The 21,997-nt window shown below is 41.4% G+C and overlaps 1 protein-coding gene and 3 pseudogenes across 1 annotated transcript in view; 1 reads left to right on the top strand and 3 right to left on the bottom strand.

Annotated features, from left to right (window-relative positions):
• The window catches only part of LOC134934201 (extracellular calcium-sensing receptor-like), a 44,255-nt gene that overhangs the window by 8,759 nt on the left and 13,499 nt on the right, over positions 1–21,997 (bottom strand). Inside the window, exons 5-6 of the mRNA XM_063929690.1 lie at positions 14,688–14,915; positions 770–893 (exon numbers count right to left, since the gene is read on the bottom strand). Coding sequence (XP_063785760.1) covers positions 770–893; positions 14,688–14,915 — 352 coding nt within the window. The remainder of the gene's footprint in view (positions 1–769; positions 894–14,687; positions 14,916–21,997) is intronic.
• Positions 1,714–1,831, bottom strand: LOC134937866 (5S ribosomal RNA; annotated as a pseudogene).
• Positions 1,954–2,071, bottom strand: LOC134937861 (5S ribosomal RNA; annotated as a pseudogene).
• Positions 3,084–3,201, top strand: LOC134937888 (5S ribosomal RNA; annotated as a pseudogene).

Raw genomic sequence — 21,997 nt, 5'->3', positions numbered from 1 at the left:
ATTGACTTCTCCTCCTCTGTAAATGTTGGTTCTCCAGAGTGTCAACATTTTAGCAGGAGCATTGCTACGACACAGTCAGTCAGACACTAGATTTTTGGGGTTATCTGGAAATTTATTCCATATTGCCATTGCTTCCTAAATAAGCTTTTCATTGACCGCGCTGTCAGCTTCAAATTATAATATAAGTCAGCACAAATTCTATAGCATGGTACACAATTAAAAATGTAAAGGCTTTAATTCATTTCTCAATGATAAAAAACAATTGCCATTTCACTGGCATTTTTAACCACATACAGTATAATGTATGGAGACCTCAGGATGGAAGACCAAATCCTGACAGTGGCTATGTGCTACAAAGGGCACGGTCATTCTTTGTCCACTTAAAGTACTTCTATTACTGTATGTGTACAATGGTCAGTGTGCATATGCAGATCATGATCAGACCAATCTCTAATGCCCCTTTCACACCTCACAAATTACCCGGTATCGACCCGGTAATTCAACCCGGGAATAAAGCAGGGTTATTCCCGGGTTATTACCGGGTCAGGTGCAGTGTGAACAGGTTACCTGGGTTCACTGCATAGGGAGAGGCAGTGTGGACATGACGATGATGCCGCCGCCGCCCCCGATGGCATCCCGACCCGGCATATTATTTCTCAGGGTCCAATGCTTAGTCGCACCCGTGAAGGACCTGTTTCCAATTTTCCGGGTGCGACCCTGCATTTGCGATCTGAAAGCAGTATTAGTGAATCAGAAGTCCTGGACTTGCCTGTCTGGTTAGAAATTTCTCCTTGTAGACATAGGACACAATCAAAGCAGCAGACGGGGTGTCCTGATCTTGCAGCCTTCCTGTATCCTGGAGGACAGCTCTCACTGCAGACCGAACGTGGGACCTGAGGGAAATATATTTTATTATATGAAGGTTCCTTTCAAACAATGACATTCCCACAAAGATGTAATATTAGTGTCATCTACTAATCTATGGGAGCATTGTTCAACATGAAAATAACAGCAGGACTCTAACCATACAACCCTGTACTACAGTAGCTTCAGATTAAAATGTTTAATGACAAGTTTTGAGGGTAACACAGAGTCTATTTAGATTGCTGTTTTATTCTTAAGGGCTTCCACCACATTCTATTTGGATCACCTTAGAGCTGGATCATTTTAGCAAATGTAAGAGAAAGGTGGCCATACACAATGGGTAAACTAGATTTTTTGAAAAGGACTATATGGATCAACAATCATCATTATCATCATCATGAAACTTTAATTACAATTGCAAATCTGTACAGAGTATTAGATATATTACATACAGGATTATAAAATAATACATTTAATTAAAGGCCAAAAATAACTTGCAGGAAGAAAACAAGAGAAAGACAAAATAACCTTGTGTGGAAGCACTCTTTGGTTGAATATGAAAAAAATGTGAAAAAATGTATGGTAGAGGGGAGGACCCTTTCGAGTCCTTCCTCTAAGAGATTGGATAAAACTTGACTTTTATTGATTAACTGTAAAAATTCACTAAGGTGAACAAAAGAAGATGATGATAAAAATCTAGATTGCCATTGTACCAAATATGGTTCTAGATATGGCAGGTGAAAATATTGTTGTAATTGTTTGGAGAGAACAATATATACAGGTCACAGAGCGGATCGGAATGTAAGGTAAGCTTGGAGGAAAGTGATATTGAATTTCCTAAAGGAAAGAGGCCCACAGCACCTAGTATTCCCTGGAGGTCCCCCATCCACGTACTGACCAGGCCATACCTGCTTAGCTTCCAAGATCGAACGTGATCGGGCGCATTCAGGATAGTATGGCCGTGGGCCGATTGTATCAGGAATCACTGGTGATTTTGTGCTGATTGGGAAAATGGCCTATGTGTTCAGCTGAAAAACTATAAGAATATGAGGGAATAATTGATATAATGTGAAAGTCTCCTGAAAAAATGGCCCACAGCGCCTAGTATTCCCTGGAGGTCTCCCATCCATGTACTAACCAGGCCATACCTGCTTAGCTGCCAAGATCGGACGTGATCGGGCGCATTCAGGATAGTATGGCTGTGGGCCATTTAATTCAAGAAATGAGTAAACACAAATCTACTTTCTGTGTAGATTGGAAACAGGGATTGTAAGTCCCAGTCATAAATGTTAGGTGTAAGAGTGTGTGTAAACGGTATTTCCACTGTCTGTAGATTGAATAGGAGCACCAAAGAAAATTCTTATGCTCTGTGTTGAAGAATAGGAAATTGCTGTGTGATACCCAATTACCTGTTAATTAGGATTAGTCCTAGAAAATAATAATTGAAGAGCAGGTTCTAAAGTTATTGGACCCACTAATGGGGTCAAGAGTACTGCTATTGACCAGCAGATTGGTTATTAGGATAATCCTGCAGCAAGATGGTCTATTTTTTTAAACATAAAGGTTTGCTGCTGAAATGAATGTGACTATCTAATGGGTTTCCCTGCTGTAGATAGCAAATATTAAGATAGAATATGCTAAATGGAGAACAGCAGAGACATTTTTTTTTTCTTATATCCCTGTGTTAAGCAAATTTATAATGGCTAGCAATGCAATTACTGATTAACTATAAATAGGTTCAGTCCTAAAAAAAATTACAAAGCAGGCACTTGGATTATTGGACCCAATAGGGGGGTCTGATGTGCTGTTTTGATACAGACACAATGTTTGGAGTTGCCACTTCCTATTAAGTTTGCCTGCTGTAAATAGCCAATGATAAAATGGATTGTGTTGCAAAAAATTAGATGAGAGCAGCAAAGATGAAAGTCTTTTGTCCCTGAGTGGAGACGATAGTAGCTTACAATACAATTCCTAATTGACTGTTAATAGGTTCATTCCTAAATAAAAGTACGGAGCAGGCACTGGAGTTGTTAGTCCCAAATTGGGGGTCTGAAGCGCTGCTTGAAAACAGACACAATGTTTAAAGTTACCACTTCCAGTGATGTAGATATCCCGGCAACCAGTGGGTGTAACTTGACTGAAGATCGTGACCGTGCTCCGTGTTCAGCTGGCCATTTTCTCAATCAGCACAAAATCACCAGTGATTCCTGATACAATCGGCCCACGGCCATATTATCCTGAATGCACCCGATCACGTTCGATCTTGGAAGCTAAGCAGGTATGGCCTGGTCAGTACGTGGATGGGAGACCTCCAGGGAATACTAGGTGCTGTGGGCCTCTTTCCTTTAGGAAATTCAATATCACTTTCCTCCAAGCTTACCTTACATTCCGATCCTCTCTGTGACCTGTATATATTGTTCTCTCCAAACAATTATACAACAATTACAACAATATTTTCACCTGCCAAATCTAGAACCATATTTGGTACAATGGCAATCTAGATTTTTATCATCATCTTCTTTTGTTCACCTTAGTGAATTTTTACAGTTAATCAATAAAAGTCAAGTTTTATCCAATCTCTTAGAGGAAGGACTCGAAAGGGTCCTCCCCTCTACCATACATTTTTTTCACATTTTTTTCATATTCAACCAAAGAGTGCTTCCACACAAGGTTATTTTGTCTTTCTCTTGTTTTCTTCCTGTAGGCTAACTACAAAATTCATGGGAGCACCGCCAAAACTTAGTACTATTTATGATTTATAATAATAGTCAGTATTTTGGTACTTTATAGATATTTTCTTTTTCATTCATAACATTTATTTTTCAAGCTGGTGCAGATCCACAACCTTGTTTTCACAAAAAATAACTTGGCCAAGAGAAGAATTCAACATAAGATTTACAAGACAGACCGGACTGACAAGAACATAGGTGGTCATTCCGAGTTGATCGCTCGCTAGCAGTTTTTAGCAGCCGTGCAAACGCTATGCCGACTCCCACTGGGAGTGTATTTTAGCTTATCAGAGGTGCAAACGAAAGGATCGCAGAGCGGCTACAAAGTTTTTTTGTGCAATTTTAGAGTAGCTCAAAACCTACTCAGCGCTTGCGATGACTTCAGACTGTTCAGTTCCTGTTTTGATGTCACAAACACGCCCTGTGTTCGCCCAGCCACACCTGCACTTTTCCTGGCATGCCTGCGTTTTTTCGAACACTCCCTGAAAACGGTCAGTTGCCACCCAGAAACGCCCACTTCATGTCAGTCACTCTGCGGCCAGCAGTGCGACTGAAAAGCGTCGCTAGACCCTGTGTGAAACTACATCATTTGTTGTAATAGTATGTCGCAGGTGCGCATTGCGCCGCATACACATGCGCAGAAGTGCCGTTTTTTAGCCTCATCGCTGCACAGCGAACGAATGCAGCTAGCGATCAACTCGGAATGACCACCATTGTGACTACGCAGAATAAAAGTGTTCGGTGAGTGGATCACAATGGAAGTTACTCACAATCAATTTATTGGTCCATCACAGGTGCATGTAAGGGACAGCACCTGTGTCGGTCCATTGCACACTGCAATTGACCAGCAAAAGAGACATGCATTCCTACCTAATAATAGATTGCAGAGGACTAAGATAAACATGCGTGGATGCAATTTAGACCAAATTACATTCTGAAAAAATAAGCATAAAAGGTGACAGAAAATGCAGAAGCAACACAGTGGCTGCGTCTCTCTCCCTGCTTCAGATTGCCATAGCCGGGGGTGCTCTATTTTTCCTCCGGGATGTAACTTTTCACTACTTCTTGTTTTAGGTTTGTTGCCCTCTTGTAAATGATTTGTGGTTTATTTTTGACAAATGGAATTATTTGTTTATCCAACATGAGAATGTGCCAGTGATTAATAAGAATTTTTTTCCACAGCCAAATGTTGGCTATTAAACTGTGTGATGAAGGATACAGTTTGATCATGGTGTTGTTCTCTATTCTCTTTATACTTAATTAGATGTTTTCTGTCCAGGGAATTAATTTCTGCAAGTTTTCTATCTAAATGACTTTCTAGATAGCTTTTTACTAAGTCCTTCTTAATTTTCTCTCTTGTAAATGTAATGGCAATGGCATGTGTGTAATTCCGTTTAATTTTCTTGAAAAAAACACACAGACTCAGTGTCATTTATTTGTTACAATGTCTTTGTGGACTACAGTATGTAGGACCAGGGCGCCATAAGCGGGGGACTGGAGTCCCAGGCCCTTACAGAGAGGGGGGCCCACCACTGGCTCCTACTGCTGGTACCTAGAGAGCTGCATCAGTCTGTGCAACAACAGGGTGTTGATGCGCAGGGAGGATTTCTTAAAACAAGCCTTCCCTGTCCATCAGCTCTCTTTGTATCATTCCTGCGGTTCTGCAATGCTCCACCTATATGTAACGTCACAATGTGTGACATCACATAGGGGTGGAGCGGTGTGGCAGAATCTTTTTTTTTTCCGGTGGTGGGGGCCCTGTGTATTTTATAAGTCCCGGGCCCCACAATTTCTGATGGCAGCCCTGTGTAGGACAGACTAAAATTAAATTAAAAAAAGAGAATAGCAGAACATATTTAAAATGCTAAAAAAGGTCTAATAACCCATAGGGTATCAAAGCATTTCTCTGAAACACATGAAAGAAACCCATCAGGAATTAAAATTTTTGGCATCCAAAAAATCACTCCAAATTAGTGAGGTGGGAATATAGTTTAGGATCTAAAAAACGTGAATCAAAATGGATATACCATTTACAAACACTAGAACCCTTAGGATTGAATATTGATTTCGATTCTAATTGTTTCCTGTAAGTTATTAAATCTTTTCCATTGTTAAATTATTATAATTCCAAAACATATATCAAATTCTATATGTGTGCTATACCTGTATGCTATTTTAAATGATATTTTTAATATAGGTTCCCCCGTTTTTATAATAATTTTTTTTTTGAGCTAATGAATTTCTTAATCTAATAAAGTATGCAAATTAAGTTGAGCTATAAACATGGAACCCTATGGACACTGTGATATCCTTGAGAAAGGGTGCCCCTGACCAGAAACACGTTGGTGACCAGTGTGCTGTGAGACAGAGACCGGAGACCCGCTGTAGTGACGTCAGCTTGGAAGCACCGACGAACAACGCGGTCGAACGCTCGTTCTGGGAGAACCAGCAGTGACCCCTGAAAATAAAAGGCGAGTAGATATATCGACAGTTAGGGGACAGATCCCGCAAGTACCCTGCATGCTGCTGCTCCAAAAGCCGGCATACCATAGGAACCCCTGTTTCATACAAAAATGGACTCCTTTTAAATTAATCAATAAAAGGCTGTTAAACATTATTTAACCCTACATTTCCTTCACAGGTAATAGCGCATAATATCTCATTTATTCAGTTCAATTTTTCATTCTGCTCTCCATTTTTCATTTTATATGACCAATTTAACTTAACGGAGCTGCTTTAATTCCACATAGCACAAACAAATAATTCTTGCTTGTAATTGGAGGAACTGTCTTCCGCTCTTCTACACTAAAATATCAATTATAGCATGTAGCAACTATTGGAAATATCACCTATTACCTTCATGACAGAGGTCATATGTTTGCTCAGGTCTGGGCTCCTTCACTCTACTTTAAGGGCACCCCTCACCCTTGCTCCCTGAATCCAATTCTCCCAATTGACTCATTAGCAATGTGACTGTTCTGCTTTTGCTCTTTATTTATGCTATCCTTGTCTTCTGTTTTTCCTCTCATTTCCTCCCTCTATTACAGGTGGCACCCCTACTATAAGCACCTCTCTGTTACATTGTCATTGTTTCAAATAATGGTAAAGAAGCAGAGAATTTTTTCACACTGCGCTCACCCCCGGTTTTAGATTTGCATGTATCTACCCTGGTGTAATAAATGGTGAGATGCTTAATTGATTATCAAAGTAATATTTATTTAATAACAATAAATGATAGTCCCGAATACTATGATTGCAATCTATTTGGCTGTGTAAAGCCTGCTTACTGGTTGTGCATAAGCATGCTTGATTCTAGGTTTAATGATGAAGTCCATTAACAGTGAAAATATGAATACAGAAATGAATGGAAAAAATGGAAAAATGAAAAAAATGAAAACAATGAAAAAAATGAAAAAAATGATGAAAAAATGATGAAAGAAATGTAAAAAATGAAATGAAAAAATGAATGAATGAAAAAAACGAAGAAAAAATGAAAATGGAGAAAAGTGTCTATTTGGTATAATTCAAACCGCGGCGTCCCGCTGGTGTGAACTGAGTGCACTTGTTTAAAATGACATTCTGCTATTGACAATTATACAGCAGTGGAAGGTGCGTGAGAATGAAAGGGGACTCTGGACTGGTCTGCCTCCCCCTGCTTCTGCCGCCGTCACTGTGACTGTGTTCTGTCACAGGTCGGAGGCTTGTCAGCCTGGGTTCGGTGCCTGTCTTGGAGGGGGAGATGCACGCACTGCGACCACTCTCAGAGTGGTTCGTTGCCGCACTTCCCCCACCTACAGAGACTCACCTCAGATCTCCTTCTCCCTTGCTGGATGTGTCAGCGGCAGGCTGTCTCCTCGATGCTTGGCCGTCGTCCGTGATCTGCAGACACTTCCTGGTCTTCAGTCACGTGACCGGGTTCCGTCTCTTGTTCCGCTTCTTCTGTTCGGTCATGCAGCTGTTGTGGATGGTGTAGGGAAATGCTCCAACGCGTTTCGGCCCTTGGGGGCCTTCCTCTGGGAGAAAAGATACACTCTTTTCTCCCAGAGGAAGGCCCCCAAGGGCCGAAACGCGTTGGAGCATTTCCCTACACCATCCACAACAGCTGCATGACCGAACAGAAGAAGCGGAACAAGAGACGGAACCCGGTCACGTGACTGAAGACCAGGAAGTGTCTGCAGATCACGGACGACGGCCAAGCATCGAGGAGACAGCCTGCCGCTGACACATCCAGCAAGGGAGAAGGAGATCTGAGGTGAGTCTCTGTAGGTGGGGGAAGTGCGGCAACGAACCACTCTGAGAGTGGTCGCAGTGCGTGCATCTCCCCCTCCAAGACAGGCACCGAACCCAGGCTGACAAGCCTCCGACCTGTGACAGAACACAGTCACAGTGACGGCGGCAGAAGCAGGGGGAGGCAGACCAGTCCAGAGTCCCCTTTCATTCTCACGCACCTTCCACTGCTGTATAATTGTCAATAGCAGAATGTCATTTTAAACAAGTGCACTCAGTTCACACCAGCGGGACGCCGCGGTTTGAATTATACCAAATAGACACTTTTCTCCATTTTCATTTTTTCTTCGTTTTTTTCATTCATTCATTTTTTCATTTCATTTTTTACATTTCTTTCATCATTTTTTCATCATTTTTTTCATTTTTTTCATTGTTTTCATTTTTTTCATTTTTCCATTTTTTCCATTCATTTCTGTATTCATATTTTCACTGTTAATGGACTTCATCATTAAACCTAGAATCAAGCATGCTTATGCACAACCAGTAAGCAGGCTTTACACAGCCAAATAGATTGCAATCATAGTATTCGGGACTATCATTTATTGTTATTAAAAAAATATTACTTTGATAATCAATTAAGCATCTCACCATTTATTACACCAGGGTAGATACATGCAAATCTAAAACCGGGGGTGAGCGCAGTGTGAAAAAATTCTCTGCTTCTTTACCATTATTTTAACAAGTAGGACCAACTTGTTAAACACAAGCAGCACTCCCCGTAACGTTAGCACATTTCTGTGAGCAGTCCACCCAAATCCTATATCTTTCATTGTTTCAAATAAAGGATGCTGGTTTTGCATTTGAAACAATGAGTATTAAGTAATGTTTCATATGTTTGTATATATACATGCCATTTATTTATTGACCGGCATCAGTCATGTGACCGGGATTACCTAGGGATCAATCCCTGTTCAGAAACCAGAATGGCACTTCTTGACAATGGGGATAGTAATCCCAGAAATGCGTGGAAGCCATTCATCTAAGGAAAAGATGGACTATACCGGACAGTGAGGAAACGCTGTGGTGATACGGTCTACACTTCCCTGTCTGCAGTCCTCGGTATTGCCCGTTTATCACAGACTCTATTTTCTATTAATGGTTATTGATGAACTTTTATCTGTTTTTATACTATCTGGAATTTTATGTTCATTATTACATTTTTGTGAATCATCATCCCTTTGACCCCATTGCATCTGTATTGGATGGAACAAAATCGAGCAAAGACACTTTTATGGGCATTCGAGACAGAATTGATAAATACAGTTGTGCTCATAAGTTTACATACCCTAGCAGAATTTGTGATTTTCTGGCCATTTGTCAGAGAATATGAATGATAACTCACAAACTTTTCTTTCACTCATGGTTAGTGGTTGGGTGAAGCCATTTATTGTCAAACAACTGTGTTTACTCTTTTTAAATCATAATGACAACAGAAACTACCCAAATGACCCTGATCAAAAGTTTACATACCCTGGAGATTTTGGCCTGATAACATGCACACAAGTTGACACAAACGGTTTTGAATGGCTACTAAAGGTAACCATCCTCACCTGTGATCTGTTTGCTTGTATTCAGTGTGTGTGTATAAAAGGTCAGTGAGTTTCTGGACTCCTGAAAGACCCTTGCATCTTTCATCCAGTGCTGCACTGACGTGTCTGGATTCTGAGTCATGGGGAAAGCAAAAGAATTGTCAAAGGATCTGCGGGAAAAGGTAATTGAACTGAGACTGGAGGGGGGGAGGTTCAGGGGAAATTTAAGGAAAAATGACTTCACAGAAAGGGTAGTGGATAAGTGGAATAGCCTCCCATCAGAGGTGGTAGAGGCTAAGACTGTAGGGCAATTTAAACATGCTTGGGACAGGCATATAAATATCCTTGCAAAGAATTAAGGTTAAAAAAGGGTTGAGATTGCCTAAAGGATAAAATAAAAAAGGGGCAGACTAGATGGGCCAAGTGGTTCTTATCTGCCGTCAAATTCTATGTTTCTATGTTTCTATGTAACTGTATAAAACAGGAAAAGGATATAAAAAGATTTCCAAGCAATTGAGAATGCCAATCAGCAGTGTTCAAACTCTAATTAAGAAGTGGAAAATGAGGGATTCTGTGGAAGCCAAATCACGGTCAGGGAGACCAACAAAAATTTCAACCACAACTGCAAAATTGTTCGGGATGCAAAGAAAAATCCGCAAATAACTTCAGCTGAAATACAGGACTCTCTGAAAAAAAGTGGTGTGGTTGTTTTGAGATGCACAATAAGGAGGCATTTGAAGAAAAATGCGCTGCATGGTCGAGTCACCAGAAGAAAGCCATTACTATGCAAACGCCACAAAGCATCCCGCTTACAATACTCCAAACAGCACAAAGACAAGCCTCAAAACTTCTGGAACAAAGTCATTTGGAGTGATGAGACCAAAATTGAACTTTTTGGCCACAACCATAAACGTTACATTTGGAGAGGAGTCAACAAGGCCTATGATGAAAGGTACACTATTCCTACTGTGAAACACGGAGGTGGATCGCTGATGTTTTGGGGATGTGTGAGCTACAAAGGCACTGGAAACTTGGTCAAAATTGATGGCAAGATGAATGCAGCTCGTTATCAGAAAATACTGAAGGAAAATTTGCACCCATCAGCCCGGAAGCTGCGCATGGGACGTACTTGGACGTTCCAACATGACAATGATCCAAAACACAAGGCCAAGTCGACCTGTCATTGGCTACAGCAGAATAAAGTGAAGTTTCTGGAGTGGCCATCTCAGTCTCCTGACCTCAATATCATTGAGCCACTCTGGGGAGATCTCAAATGTGCAGTTCATGCAAGACAGCCCAATAATTTACAGGACCTGGAGGCTTTTTGCCAAGAATAATGGGCAGCTTTACCATCTGAGAAAATAAAGAGCCTCATCCACAACTACCACAAAAGACTTCAAGCTATCATTGATGTTAAAGGGGGCAATACACGGTATTAAGAACTGGGGTATGTAAACTTTTGATCAGGGTCATTTGGGTAGTTTCTGTTGTCATTATGATTTAAAAAGAGTAAACACAGTTGTTTGACAATAAATGGCTTCACCCAACCACTAACCATGAGTGATAGAAAAGTTTGTGAGTTATCATTCATATTCTCTGACAGATGGTCAGAAAATCACAAATTCTGCTAGGGTATGTAATCTTATGAGCACAACTGTAAGTGTCATTGCATGGGGTCTTACTAGTCCTATTGGTGGAGTGATATAGCACTACTGTATACAAAATGGCATTGCTGGCTGCCGGGATCCCGGCGGTCAGCATACCAACACTTGGATCCCAAAAGCAGAATGCCAGTGGGAGGGTGAGCTCAACAAAGCCCCTTGTGGGCTCGCTGCACTTACCACAGGTTTTATTCCCACTGTTTGGGTGTCATGGACACCCACGAGTGGGAATAGTCCCTGTGGGTCGGCATTACGTCTACCAGCATTTTTAGTAATCAGGATTCCGTGTCGGCATGCTGACCGCCAAGATTCCGAGCGCCGGTAACATAACCACATCCCATACAAAGATACCTTTACATGCACACCAGTAAGAATGTTAGTGTACAAATGTGTCCTCTTACATCTTTGCTCTGTGCGTTATAAATCACGTTACACATAATGCGTGAGTACCATGTGACTCGGTAGCGGCAAGCGTATTTTTTTTTAAATTTTTCCTGCAAAAATTAGTCTTAGTCACAAAATAATGCAACAAGATGCACAGGAAGCTTCTGCTGATTAAAATGATATGTGGCATGCCTATATTCTGTGTGTGACTGTGACTGCATTGGCATACCAAATGCTATGCTAGAGTGTTTTCCAGGAAAACGTGGCATTTTGGATGCAGATACAGCCGCAGTTACACACAGGTTTTGCTTGTGCGTCCTATTGTATTACTTTGCAACTAAGATGCATTTTCGCAGGAAAAACAAAAAAAATAAGCTTGGCGCTACCGAGTCCAGCCACGACACGGCGCGACGTCAAGGGCAGCTTAGCGTGACTGCAGCAAGGATGAAAGAGGACACATCTGTAAGTGTCTTTCTAAAGTGCGGGAGGAGCTTTACTGTTACATACTCATAATAACCGTATTCAGAAGGATTGGATCTTTGGGAGTGCTGTTTTTTTTATTATTCAATACACACTTACAAACTTTTACCTTGAGGCCTAAAATACACTGCTCAAAAAAATAAAGGGAACACTAAAATAACACATCCTAGATCTGAATGAATGAAATATTCTTATAAAATACTTTGTTCTTTACATAGTTGAATGTGCTGACAACAAAATCACACAAAAATTATCAATGGAAATCAAATTTATTAACCCATGGAGGTCTGGATTTGGAGTCACCCTCAAAATTAAAGTGGAAAAACACACTACAGACTGATCCAACTTTGATGTAATGTCCTTAAAACAAGTCAAAATGAGGCTCAGTAGTGTGTGTGGCCTCCACGTGCCTGTATGACCTCCCTACAACCCACACAAGTGGCTCAGGTAGTGCAGCTCATCCAGGACGGCACATCAATGCGAGCTGTGGCAAGAAGGTTTGCTGTGTCTGTCAGCGTAATGTCCAGAGCATGGAGGCGCTACCAGGAGACAGGCCAGTACATCAGGAGACGTGGAGGAGGCCGTAGGAAGGCAACAACCCAGCAGCAGGACCGCTACCTCCGCCTTTGTGCAAGGAGGAACAGGAGGAGCACTGCCAGAGCCCTGCAAAATGACCTCCAGCAAGCCACAAATGTGCATGTGTCTACTCAAACGATCAGAAACAGACTCCATGAGGGTGGTATGAGGGCCCGACGTCCACAGGTGGGGGTTGTGCTTACAGCCCAACACCATGCAGGACGTTTGGCATTTGCCAGAGAACACCAAGATTGGCAAATTTGCCACTGGCGCCCTGTGCTCTTCACAGATGAAAGCAGGTTCTCACTGAGCACATGTGACAGACGTGACAGAGTCTGGAGACGCCAAGGAGAACGTTCTGCTGCCTGCAACATCCTCCAGCATGAGCGGTTTGGCAGTGGGTCAGTAATGGTGTGGGGTGGCATTTCTTTGGGGGGCCGCACAGCCCTCCATGTGCTCGCCAGAGGTAGCCTGACTGCCATTAGGTACCGAGATGAGATCCTCAGACCCCTTATGTGACCATATGCTGGTGCAGTTGGCCCTGGGCTCCTCCTAATGCAAGACAATGCTAGACCTCATGTGGCTGGAGTGTGTCAGCAGTTCCTGCAAGACGAAGGCATTGATGCTATGGACTGGCCCGCCCGTTCCCCAGACCTGTATCCAATTGAGCACATCTGGGACATCATGTCTCGCTCCATCCACCAACGCCACGTTGCACCACAGACTGTCCAGGAGTTGGCGGATGCTTTAGTCCAGGTCTGGGAGGAGATCCCTCAGGAGACTATCCGCCACCTCATCAGGAGCATGCCCAGGCGTTGTAGGGAGGTCATACAGGCACGTGGAGGCCACACACACTACTGAGCCTCATTTTGACTTGTTTTAAGGACATTACATCAAAGTTGGATCAGCCTGTAGTGTGTTTTTCCACTTTAATATTGAGTGTGACTCCAAATCCAGACCTCCATGGGTTAATAAATTTGATTTCCATTGATAATTTTTGTGTGATTTTGTTGTCAGCACATTCAACTATGTAAAGAACAAAGTATTTAATAAGAATATTTCATTCATTCAGATCTAGGATGTGTTATTTTAGTGTTCCCTTTATTTTTTTGAGCAGTGTATATCTAGTTATATCTCTAGACCTGTGCATTGTAGTGAGGTATAGAATGAACAATAAGGCACTATACTGCAGAAGCGTCACCGGGTGTGGCGACACCCGGTGCGCACCCTTGATATGCCAGCGAGCCTGAGGCACGCTCGCTGCAAAAGGGGGCGTGGCAACAAAACGGGGTGTGGCCTCGCAGGATCGTCACTCCGGGGGCTTGCCCAGCATCTTCGGAGATGCAGGGCTGTACTGGGCTGCCCCCGGTCACTGTCTGCAGCGCTGTCGGCTCCTCTTCTATGACAGGAGCCAGGTGCTGTAGCAGACTTTCATACTGCAGCACCTGGCTCCTGACACTGTGGAGGAGCCCACAGATTGGTGTCACCCCTTCCAGGCATCACACCTGGGTGCGGGCCGCACCCCCCGCACCCGCCTTGTGACGCCACTGCTATACTGTTACATAATATGAACTCGGGGCACTGTAATGTGATATAATATGAACTGAAGTAACTATAAATTGGCATAATATGAACTGGGGGCACTGTACAGATGGATCCATGCTCATTGAGCATAGCTGCATCATAGGTGAGGGCACCCGGCGTGCCTGGGCGCGCCTGCACCCAGGCACGCCAGCGAGCGCACAGAGACGCTCCCATTCCCTTTCAATGGGGTGCGTGCACGTCTATGACGCATGCGCGTCCCATTCGTGCCCGGCGGCCCGCCTTGACGGGCGCAGTCAGTCACAGATGGAGCCACGATTAGTTTGGCTCCATCTGTATGTCATAATTTGAATTGGGAATACTGTGTTGCATAATGTGTAATGGCAGCCCTACATTGTGACATAATGAGGACTAAGGCACTACTATGGTTCAGAAAATAAACTAAGACACTATTATGGGGCATAAACTTTACAACTGCTGCAGACAGGTGTCTCTCTAGAAGCATTGAGACAGGGGCTCCTTTAAAAGGTTGCTGTGGGGCACACAATAGTATAGGTTACGCCACTGGTTATAAGATAAACATGTAAAAAGTATACAGCTGTGCAGAGGAGCTGGCATTTTATATGTAGCCTCACCTGTTGAACCCCCATAGACCACAGTAATAGACTCGAGTTGATGGTCAGAGCTTCATCGGGAAGTGCAGCTGAGTTATAATTTCCAATCACAATTTGCTTTAAAGTCCCTTCCGCACTCAATTGCCAGTTCAGAATACTATAAACTGCAGGTGGGTCTCCATTCTTATCAAAGTAAATGTATTTGCCACCACTTAGTGTAAGTCTGACTTTCCTTATATAGTGTATGAGCTGTAAAAGTGTGAGAAAAAGTTAATAAATAATAATAATAATAATAATAATAATAATAACATTACAACACCATTTTACAATTCTTGTGATGAAAGCAAAAGTTTTTCACAATTATTATTTTTATTTCTAGTAAACGAGGCAGCTGGATGTTTTTAAGAACACTACTAATGCATTTTTCATCTTACTCCCTCTATCACCAACATCTGACACCATCCTACACCATCTTTCACTATGTAGAGTGAAATACAGATGTGTCCTCATACTAGATTGATTCAATACGCCATGTGATGGGAGACACCTAATGCAAGTTAGTCGCCATGTCCCATGCAACTCTACTAGTGTCAGGCGTCTTTTTTGCATCTTTTTCCCCAAAAGTCATCTAAGTTGTAATACGATGCAACTAGGACGCACCAGGAGACTGTGCTGATTAATATGATATTAAATACTTGTATATATGTGTGCGACTGAGTCATAATATGTAGCACAATGGTACTTGGCATGGAAGAAAATGCGTCCACTGCATTGTATCACTTTGTATACAGATTCAGACTCAGTTACACACAGATATACCAGTGTCACATATCAAATGAATCAGCACAGTCTCCTGGTCCATTATAGCTGCATCTCTTTGTGACTACTATGCAGTTTTGGGTAAGAACATTTGAAAGAGATGCGCTGTGCTAGGATAATTGTACAGGAGCTGGCATGTTAAAAAAAGGCTGTTTGGCGTGACTGCGGTAATGATGTATGAGGACACATCTGCATTCTCAGTTGTTAACAAATTGATTATGCTACATTTTACACAAATATGGCTGTAAATCAAAAATAGTACATACTGTATGAACATAGGGCATTTATATAACATATAAGTACATTTAACATCTAATCCATCAAATTCAACCTATATTTAATCTAATCATTAGAGGCTGTATCCTTTTTATATGCCAAAAATTTGTCTAACCCTTTTTTAAACTTATCAATTGAGTCAGCCAAGACAACCTTCTCCGGCAGAGAATTCCATATCTTTACCGCCCTCACCGTGTACAAACCCTTCCTTTGCTGGGTATGAAAAGTCTTCTCCTCTAACCTAAGGGGGTGGCCACATGTTCTGTGTACAGATATCTCGATAAACAAATTGCCTGATAATTTCCTGTATTGCCCCTAGATATATTTAGAAATATTAATCATATGTCCTCTTATTTGCCTCTTTTGTAATGTAAACATATCTAACCTGGTTAGCCTTTCATTATAGTCCAATGACTCTATGCCCTTAATTAATTTCGGAAGTTCTTCTCTGAACTTTTTCAAGTTCTGATATTTCTTTTTTAAAGTGTGGTGCCCAGAACTATACACCCAGGGCCGTCTTTTCATATAAGCTCAGTGGGCAGTTGCCCAAAGGCCCAATGAGTATAAGGGACCTAGGTTGATAGCTGAGGGTCCCCTTTTTCCAGGGGTACCAGATTTTTTAAAATCGGCCCTGGGGAACCGGAGATATCTGACTTCAAAGCAGTGGTCCCCATCTAAACCTGTTAATTGCTATTCCAAGCCAGATATCTGGGGATCTGTCTGACTTAGAGTTTTTCTGAGGGTATACTACAAAATCTGTGACTCTCTCTTTTTAGTGGACACTGGCAGCTTGTCTCTACTATGCCCAGAACCAGAGATATCAGCCTTCGAGCAGCTGGTCCATGCTCCAGCTCCACATGCCTGGTGTGCAGTTTTATATATTTGTTGGTGGATTGCTTTGGCTCCTGAACTCTGATCCCCAAGTCCACAGTACCTCCTGAAAGGTGGGACTCTCTACTTTTATAACACATTGAAATCTAGGAAATTTATTTCCAGTAGCTGGAGATATCCACAGTCACGCAAGCTGCCCTCCCACTGGATAATTATGAATATTAAACCAACTCCACTATCCACCCCCCCCCCCCCCTACCACCCTAGAAGTCATGTACCAAGGCCCCTTCATTCAGCCCAATGCCCCATTCTACAGAGTAGTGGTATCCCTCCCTCCCACCCCATCCCCATCTCCCATCATCTGTGCAGTAAAGGAGAAATTAGCAGAAATGATTGCTCCAGGTCCTACATGCTGAGTGGAAGATAGAACACCCACTCCCGCTTGCGGGACATTAAAGCTGCCACTGATAGCACCCCCCATCCCTACCGCTGGAGGATGGGTAGAGGCCCCAGTGCATTGCTTTGCCCAGGGGCCTACACTGCTGTTAAGATGGCCCTGTGTATACCATATTCCAAATGTGGCCATAACAATGATTTATGCAGTGGCAGGATTACACTGGCTTCCCTTGTCAACATCCCCTGTTTTATGCATGCTAATACCTTATTTGTCTTTGCTACTGCACACTCACATTGGGCACTGCTACTAAGTCTATTGTCAATGGGAACACCCAAATCTTTCTCCATTACCAATACCCCTATCATTCCCCCATTTAATTTGTAAATTGCATGTTTGTTCTTAGTCCCAAAATGCATAACTTTACATTTCTCAATATTAAACCTCATACTCCACTTTGCTTTTCAAACTTCCAGTTTGATTAAGTCATTCTGTAGACAGAAAACATTTCTATCTGATTTCATTATTTTACACAGTTTAGTGTCGTCTGTGAAAATGGACACTTTGCTCTCAAGACCGTCTCCCAGGTCATTTATAAATATGTTAAATAGAAGTGGCCCTAGTACAGACCCTTGAGGTTCACCACTTAATACTTTAGACCAGTTGGAATACATAGTAACGTAGTAATTGAGGTTGAATAGATGCAAAATGCCCATCAAGTTCAACCTGTGGTTGTGTTGATTATAATGTACCTGCTGAAGTAATGTTTTATGACTAGTTAGCAACTATAAATCATGTTACACCCAGATTAGCGTCAATATTTTAAATGTTACAACCTTGGATATCATTTTCAATCAGAAATTTATCCAATCCTTTTTTAAATGCATTTACAGAGTCCGCCATTACTACCTTCCCTGACAGTGAATTCCAAATCCTTGTTGCCCTAACAGTGAAGAACCCTTTCCTCCGTTGCGTACGGAATTTCCTCTCCTCCAGCCTCAGCGAGTGCCCACGTGTCCTATACAGTGTTCTTTTAATAAATAATTCCTCTGATAACTCTTTGTAATGCCCCTTTACATATTTGAACATATTAATAATGTCTCCTCTTAGACGCCTCTTTTCCAGTGTATACATATTCAACCTAGTAAGCCTTTCCTTGTAATCCAGTCCCTCTAGCCCTTTAATCAATTTAGTAGCTCGTCTTTGAACCCTTTCGAGTTCACCGATAACTTTTTTATACAGTGGTGCCCAAAACTGAACACAATATTCCAGGTGCAGACGTACCAATGATTTATACAGCGGCAGAATTACATCCTCGTCCCTTGTCTCAATTCCCTGTTTTATGCACGCTAGTACCTTACTTGCCTTTTTTACTGCGCTTTGACATTGTGTATGGTTATTAAGCCTATTATCAATGAGTACTCCCAAAAAATGTTCCAATACTATTACCCCTAGACTTTCCCCGTTTAATATGTAGGATGCAAGTTTGTTTTTAGTCCCGAAATGCATAACCTTGCATTTTTCTATATTAAACCTCATTCTCCATTTAGATGCCCAGTTTTCAAGTTTAGATAAATCATTCTGCAGAGACTCCACATCTATTCCCGAATTAATTACCCTACACAGTTTAGTATCATCTGCAAAGATTGACACTGTGCTTTCCAGGCCTATTTCTAGGTCATTGATAAATATGTTGAACAGTAGTGGCCCGAGTACGGACCATTGTGGTATTCCGCTGACTACTGTGGTCCAGCTTGAGGACTTCCCGTTGACCACTACTCTCTGTACCCTGTTATCCAGCCAGTTACTTATCCATGTGCAAATAGTTTTTCCTAGGCCAAGCTCTTTTAATTTGATAATCAGTCTCCTGTGAGGCACTGTATCGAAGGCTTTTACAAAATCTAAGTAGACCACATCCACTGCTTTTCCCTGGTCGAGATTATTGCTCACTTCCTGGTAGAAGCTAATTAATTTATTTTGACATGATCTGACCCTCACAAACCCATGCTGGTTCTTACTAATAATCATAGCGATCTGTAGATACTCCTGTATGCTGTCCCTTAGAATTCCTTCCAATATTTTCCCCACTATAGACGTCAAACTAACCGGTCTCTAGTTACCAAGATGATTTTTGGATCCCTTTTTAAATAATGGCACTACCTCAGCTACACACCAATCCTTCGGTACCATGCCTGATCTAATTGAACTATTGAAAATCAAATATAGGGGTCTTGCTAGTTCTGACCCAAGCTTTATAAGAACCCTCGGGTCAAGTCCAACAGGACCAGGTGATTTATTAATTTTAATTTTGCTTAGTCTCTCCAGGACTACTTCTACACTTAAACAAGTATCTAACCACCAATCATTACTGTCACTATCGTTATGCACTCCTCCCACCATCAGTTCTTCTCTGGTGAACACTGATGAAAAAAAATTGTTCAGTATTTCTGCTTTTTTTTTGTCATCATTTATCAATACTACAAATTCATTCATTATTGGACCTTTGTTCTCCTTTTTTAACCTTTTACTGTTTATGTATTTAAAAAACTTTTTAGGATTGGTTTTACTCTCTATAGCGATTTGCTTTTCATTTTCCATTTTAGCTGCTCTTATTGCTTTTTTGCATTTTTTTTTGCATTCCTTGTAATACTTGAATGACTCCTCCTTTCCATTAGATTTAAATGCTTTGAAAGCATGCTTCTTGTTATCCATTTCTGCCTTGACCTTCTTGTTAAGCCACATTGGTTTGAGTTTAGCACTCCTGCGTTTACTGCCCATGGGGATAAATTTGTGAATGTTGCTGTCTAGCAACCCTTTTAAAGTATCCCACATTTCCGAAGTGTTCTTGTTATGAAAAAAAAACTTCCCACTCAATGTCTTTAAGTGCACATCTCAGCATACTGAAATTAGCCTTCCTAAAGTTAAATGTTTTGGTTGAACCCTTATAGCTATGCTTCCTGAAACTGATGTCAAATGTGATCATATAGTGATCACTGTTACCCAAAGTCTCCCCAACTTTAGTGTTCGATATAATGTCCACACTATTAGTAATTACTAGATCCAGAGTAGTTTTACCCCTAGTTGGGTCCTCGACTAATTGAGACAAGTAGTGATTCTTTAACATATTTAAAAACCTGTTGCCCCTCGCTTTAACACATGAATTGTTACTCCAATTTATATCAGGATAATTAAAATCCCCAATCACTATGATGTCCCCCAATCCCGCAGCCCTTTCGATTAGCTGCAAGAGTTGTTCTTCCTCATGTATGCTAATATCCGGCTGTTTGTAGCACGTGCCTATGACTAGTTTTTTTGCATCAATACCTCCACATGAGATTTCTACCCATAGTGACTCCACATTATTGCCAGTCCCCTCATAGATAACCTCCTTTAAGTATGGTTAAAGTGATGGTTTAACATAAAGACATACACCTCCTCCGCTTTTGCTTGCCCTGTCCCTCCTGAAAAGAGAATACCCCTCCAAGTTTGTAACCCAGTTGTGAGAGTCGTCCCATCATGTTTCTGTAATACCTATAATGTCATACTCAGCCTTTGATGCTAACAATTCCAATTTCCCCATTTTACCTGCTAGACTTCTTGCGTTTGCAAGAATACATTTTAGTTTATCGGTTCCCTTGTTTGTTTGTTTTTAAAGGTAACCTATCATGGTTTACTAGTGCATCCCTAGAGTTACTGACTGTCCTTCTTGCTCCCTCTCCACCCCCACCCCCACCATACTTAATACACCTTACTCATCTCTTTGAGCAACCCAATGTTTCCGTCTAAATTCTCCACCCTGACATAAGTATTTTCCCTTATGTTCCATACATCATTTTCTATATGCTGTAATGATGACACAAGATTGTTGTTAGTTAATGTTTTGGCAATATCTTCATTAATACCCTTTTTAGAACCCATGTAAATACCCTTGCCCGCTGCTCTTTCCCTCCCCCCTTCTCCACCCCATTTGACTCATTACCACCATCCCTACTATTCTCACTGCATGACCCATAGGTTCTAGCAAAACCCTCCCTCTTACCATTCTACCTGTCTATAGTTTCCAGGATGGGTTTTGCTTCCCTTTTAAATAATGGCACTACACCTGCAATTCGCCAGTCCCTTGGTACCAATCCAGATGTAATTGAATAACTAAAGATTAAGTACAAAGACCTTTGCGATTTCTGAGCTTTGCTCCATTAAAACCCTTGGGTGAAGTCCATCTGGGCCAGGAGATTTATTAGTCTTAATTTGCTTAGTCTCTCACGAACTTCTTCCTCACTCAAACAATTATTAAGTAAAGGAGCATTATCATTTACATTATTATATAATGTTCCCACCATTTGTTCCTCTCTCATAAAAACCGACATAAACAATTCATTCAATTTCTCTGCTTTTTCCTTGTCATCACTAATCAAAATGCCCAACTTACTTTTTAAGGGTCTTATATTGTCCTTTTTCAGCCTTTTACCGTTCATATACAGTACTTAAAGTACTTTTTGGGGTTTGTTTTGCTTTCCTTTGCAATTTGCTTTCCGTTATCTATTTTAGCAGTTCTGATTTCCTTTTTACATTTTTTTTTACATTCCTTATAGTAGAGGAATGTCCCCTCATTCCCATCTGACTTGAATGCTCTAAAAGCACGCCTCTTTTTTCCCATTTATACCCTTACCTTCTTGTTAAGCCACATTGGCGTATACTCTTGCCTTTGTTGCGCATGGGAATGAACTCATGCCTATAGTTATCTAGCAACATTTTAAAAGCGTACCACATTTCAACACTGTTCTTACCTTTAAACAATGTATCCCAATCTATGTAATTTAGAGCATGCTTAAGCATAGTAAAGATTGCCTTTCTAAATTTAAAAGTCTTAGTTGAGCTCTTACATTGCTGCTTTTGGAAACATATTTCGAATGAAACCATATTATGATCACTGTTACCCATTGTCTCCCTTACCTTGATATTTGATATTACCTCCACATTATTTGATATTGCTGGGTCCAGTATATTCCTA

Source organism: Pseudophryne corroboree, chromosome 6 (assembly GCF_028390025.1).
Source record: "Pseudophryne corroboree isolate aPseCor3 chromosome 6, aPseCor3.hap2, whole genome shotgun sequence".
In the NCBI taxonomy this organism is placed as follows: Eukaryota; Metazoa; Chordata; class Amphibia; order Anura; family Myobatrachidae; genus Pseudophryne; species Pseudophryne corroboree.
The sequence above is the reverse complement of the archived record's forward strand: the minus strand, read 5'-3'. Positions and strand labels throughout refer to the sequence as shown.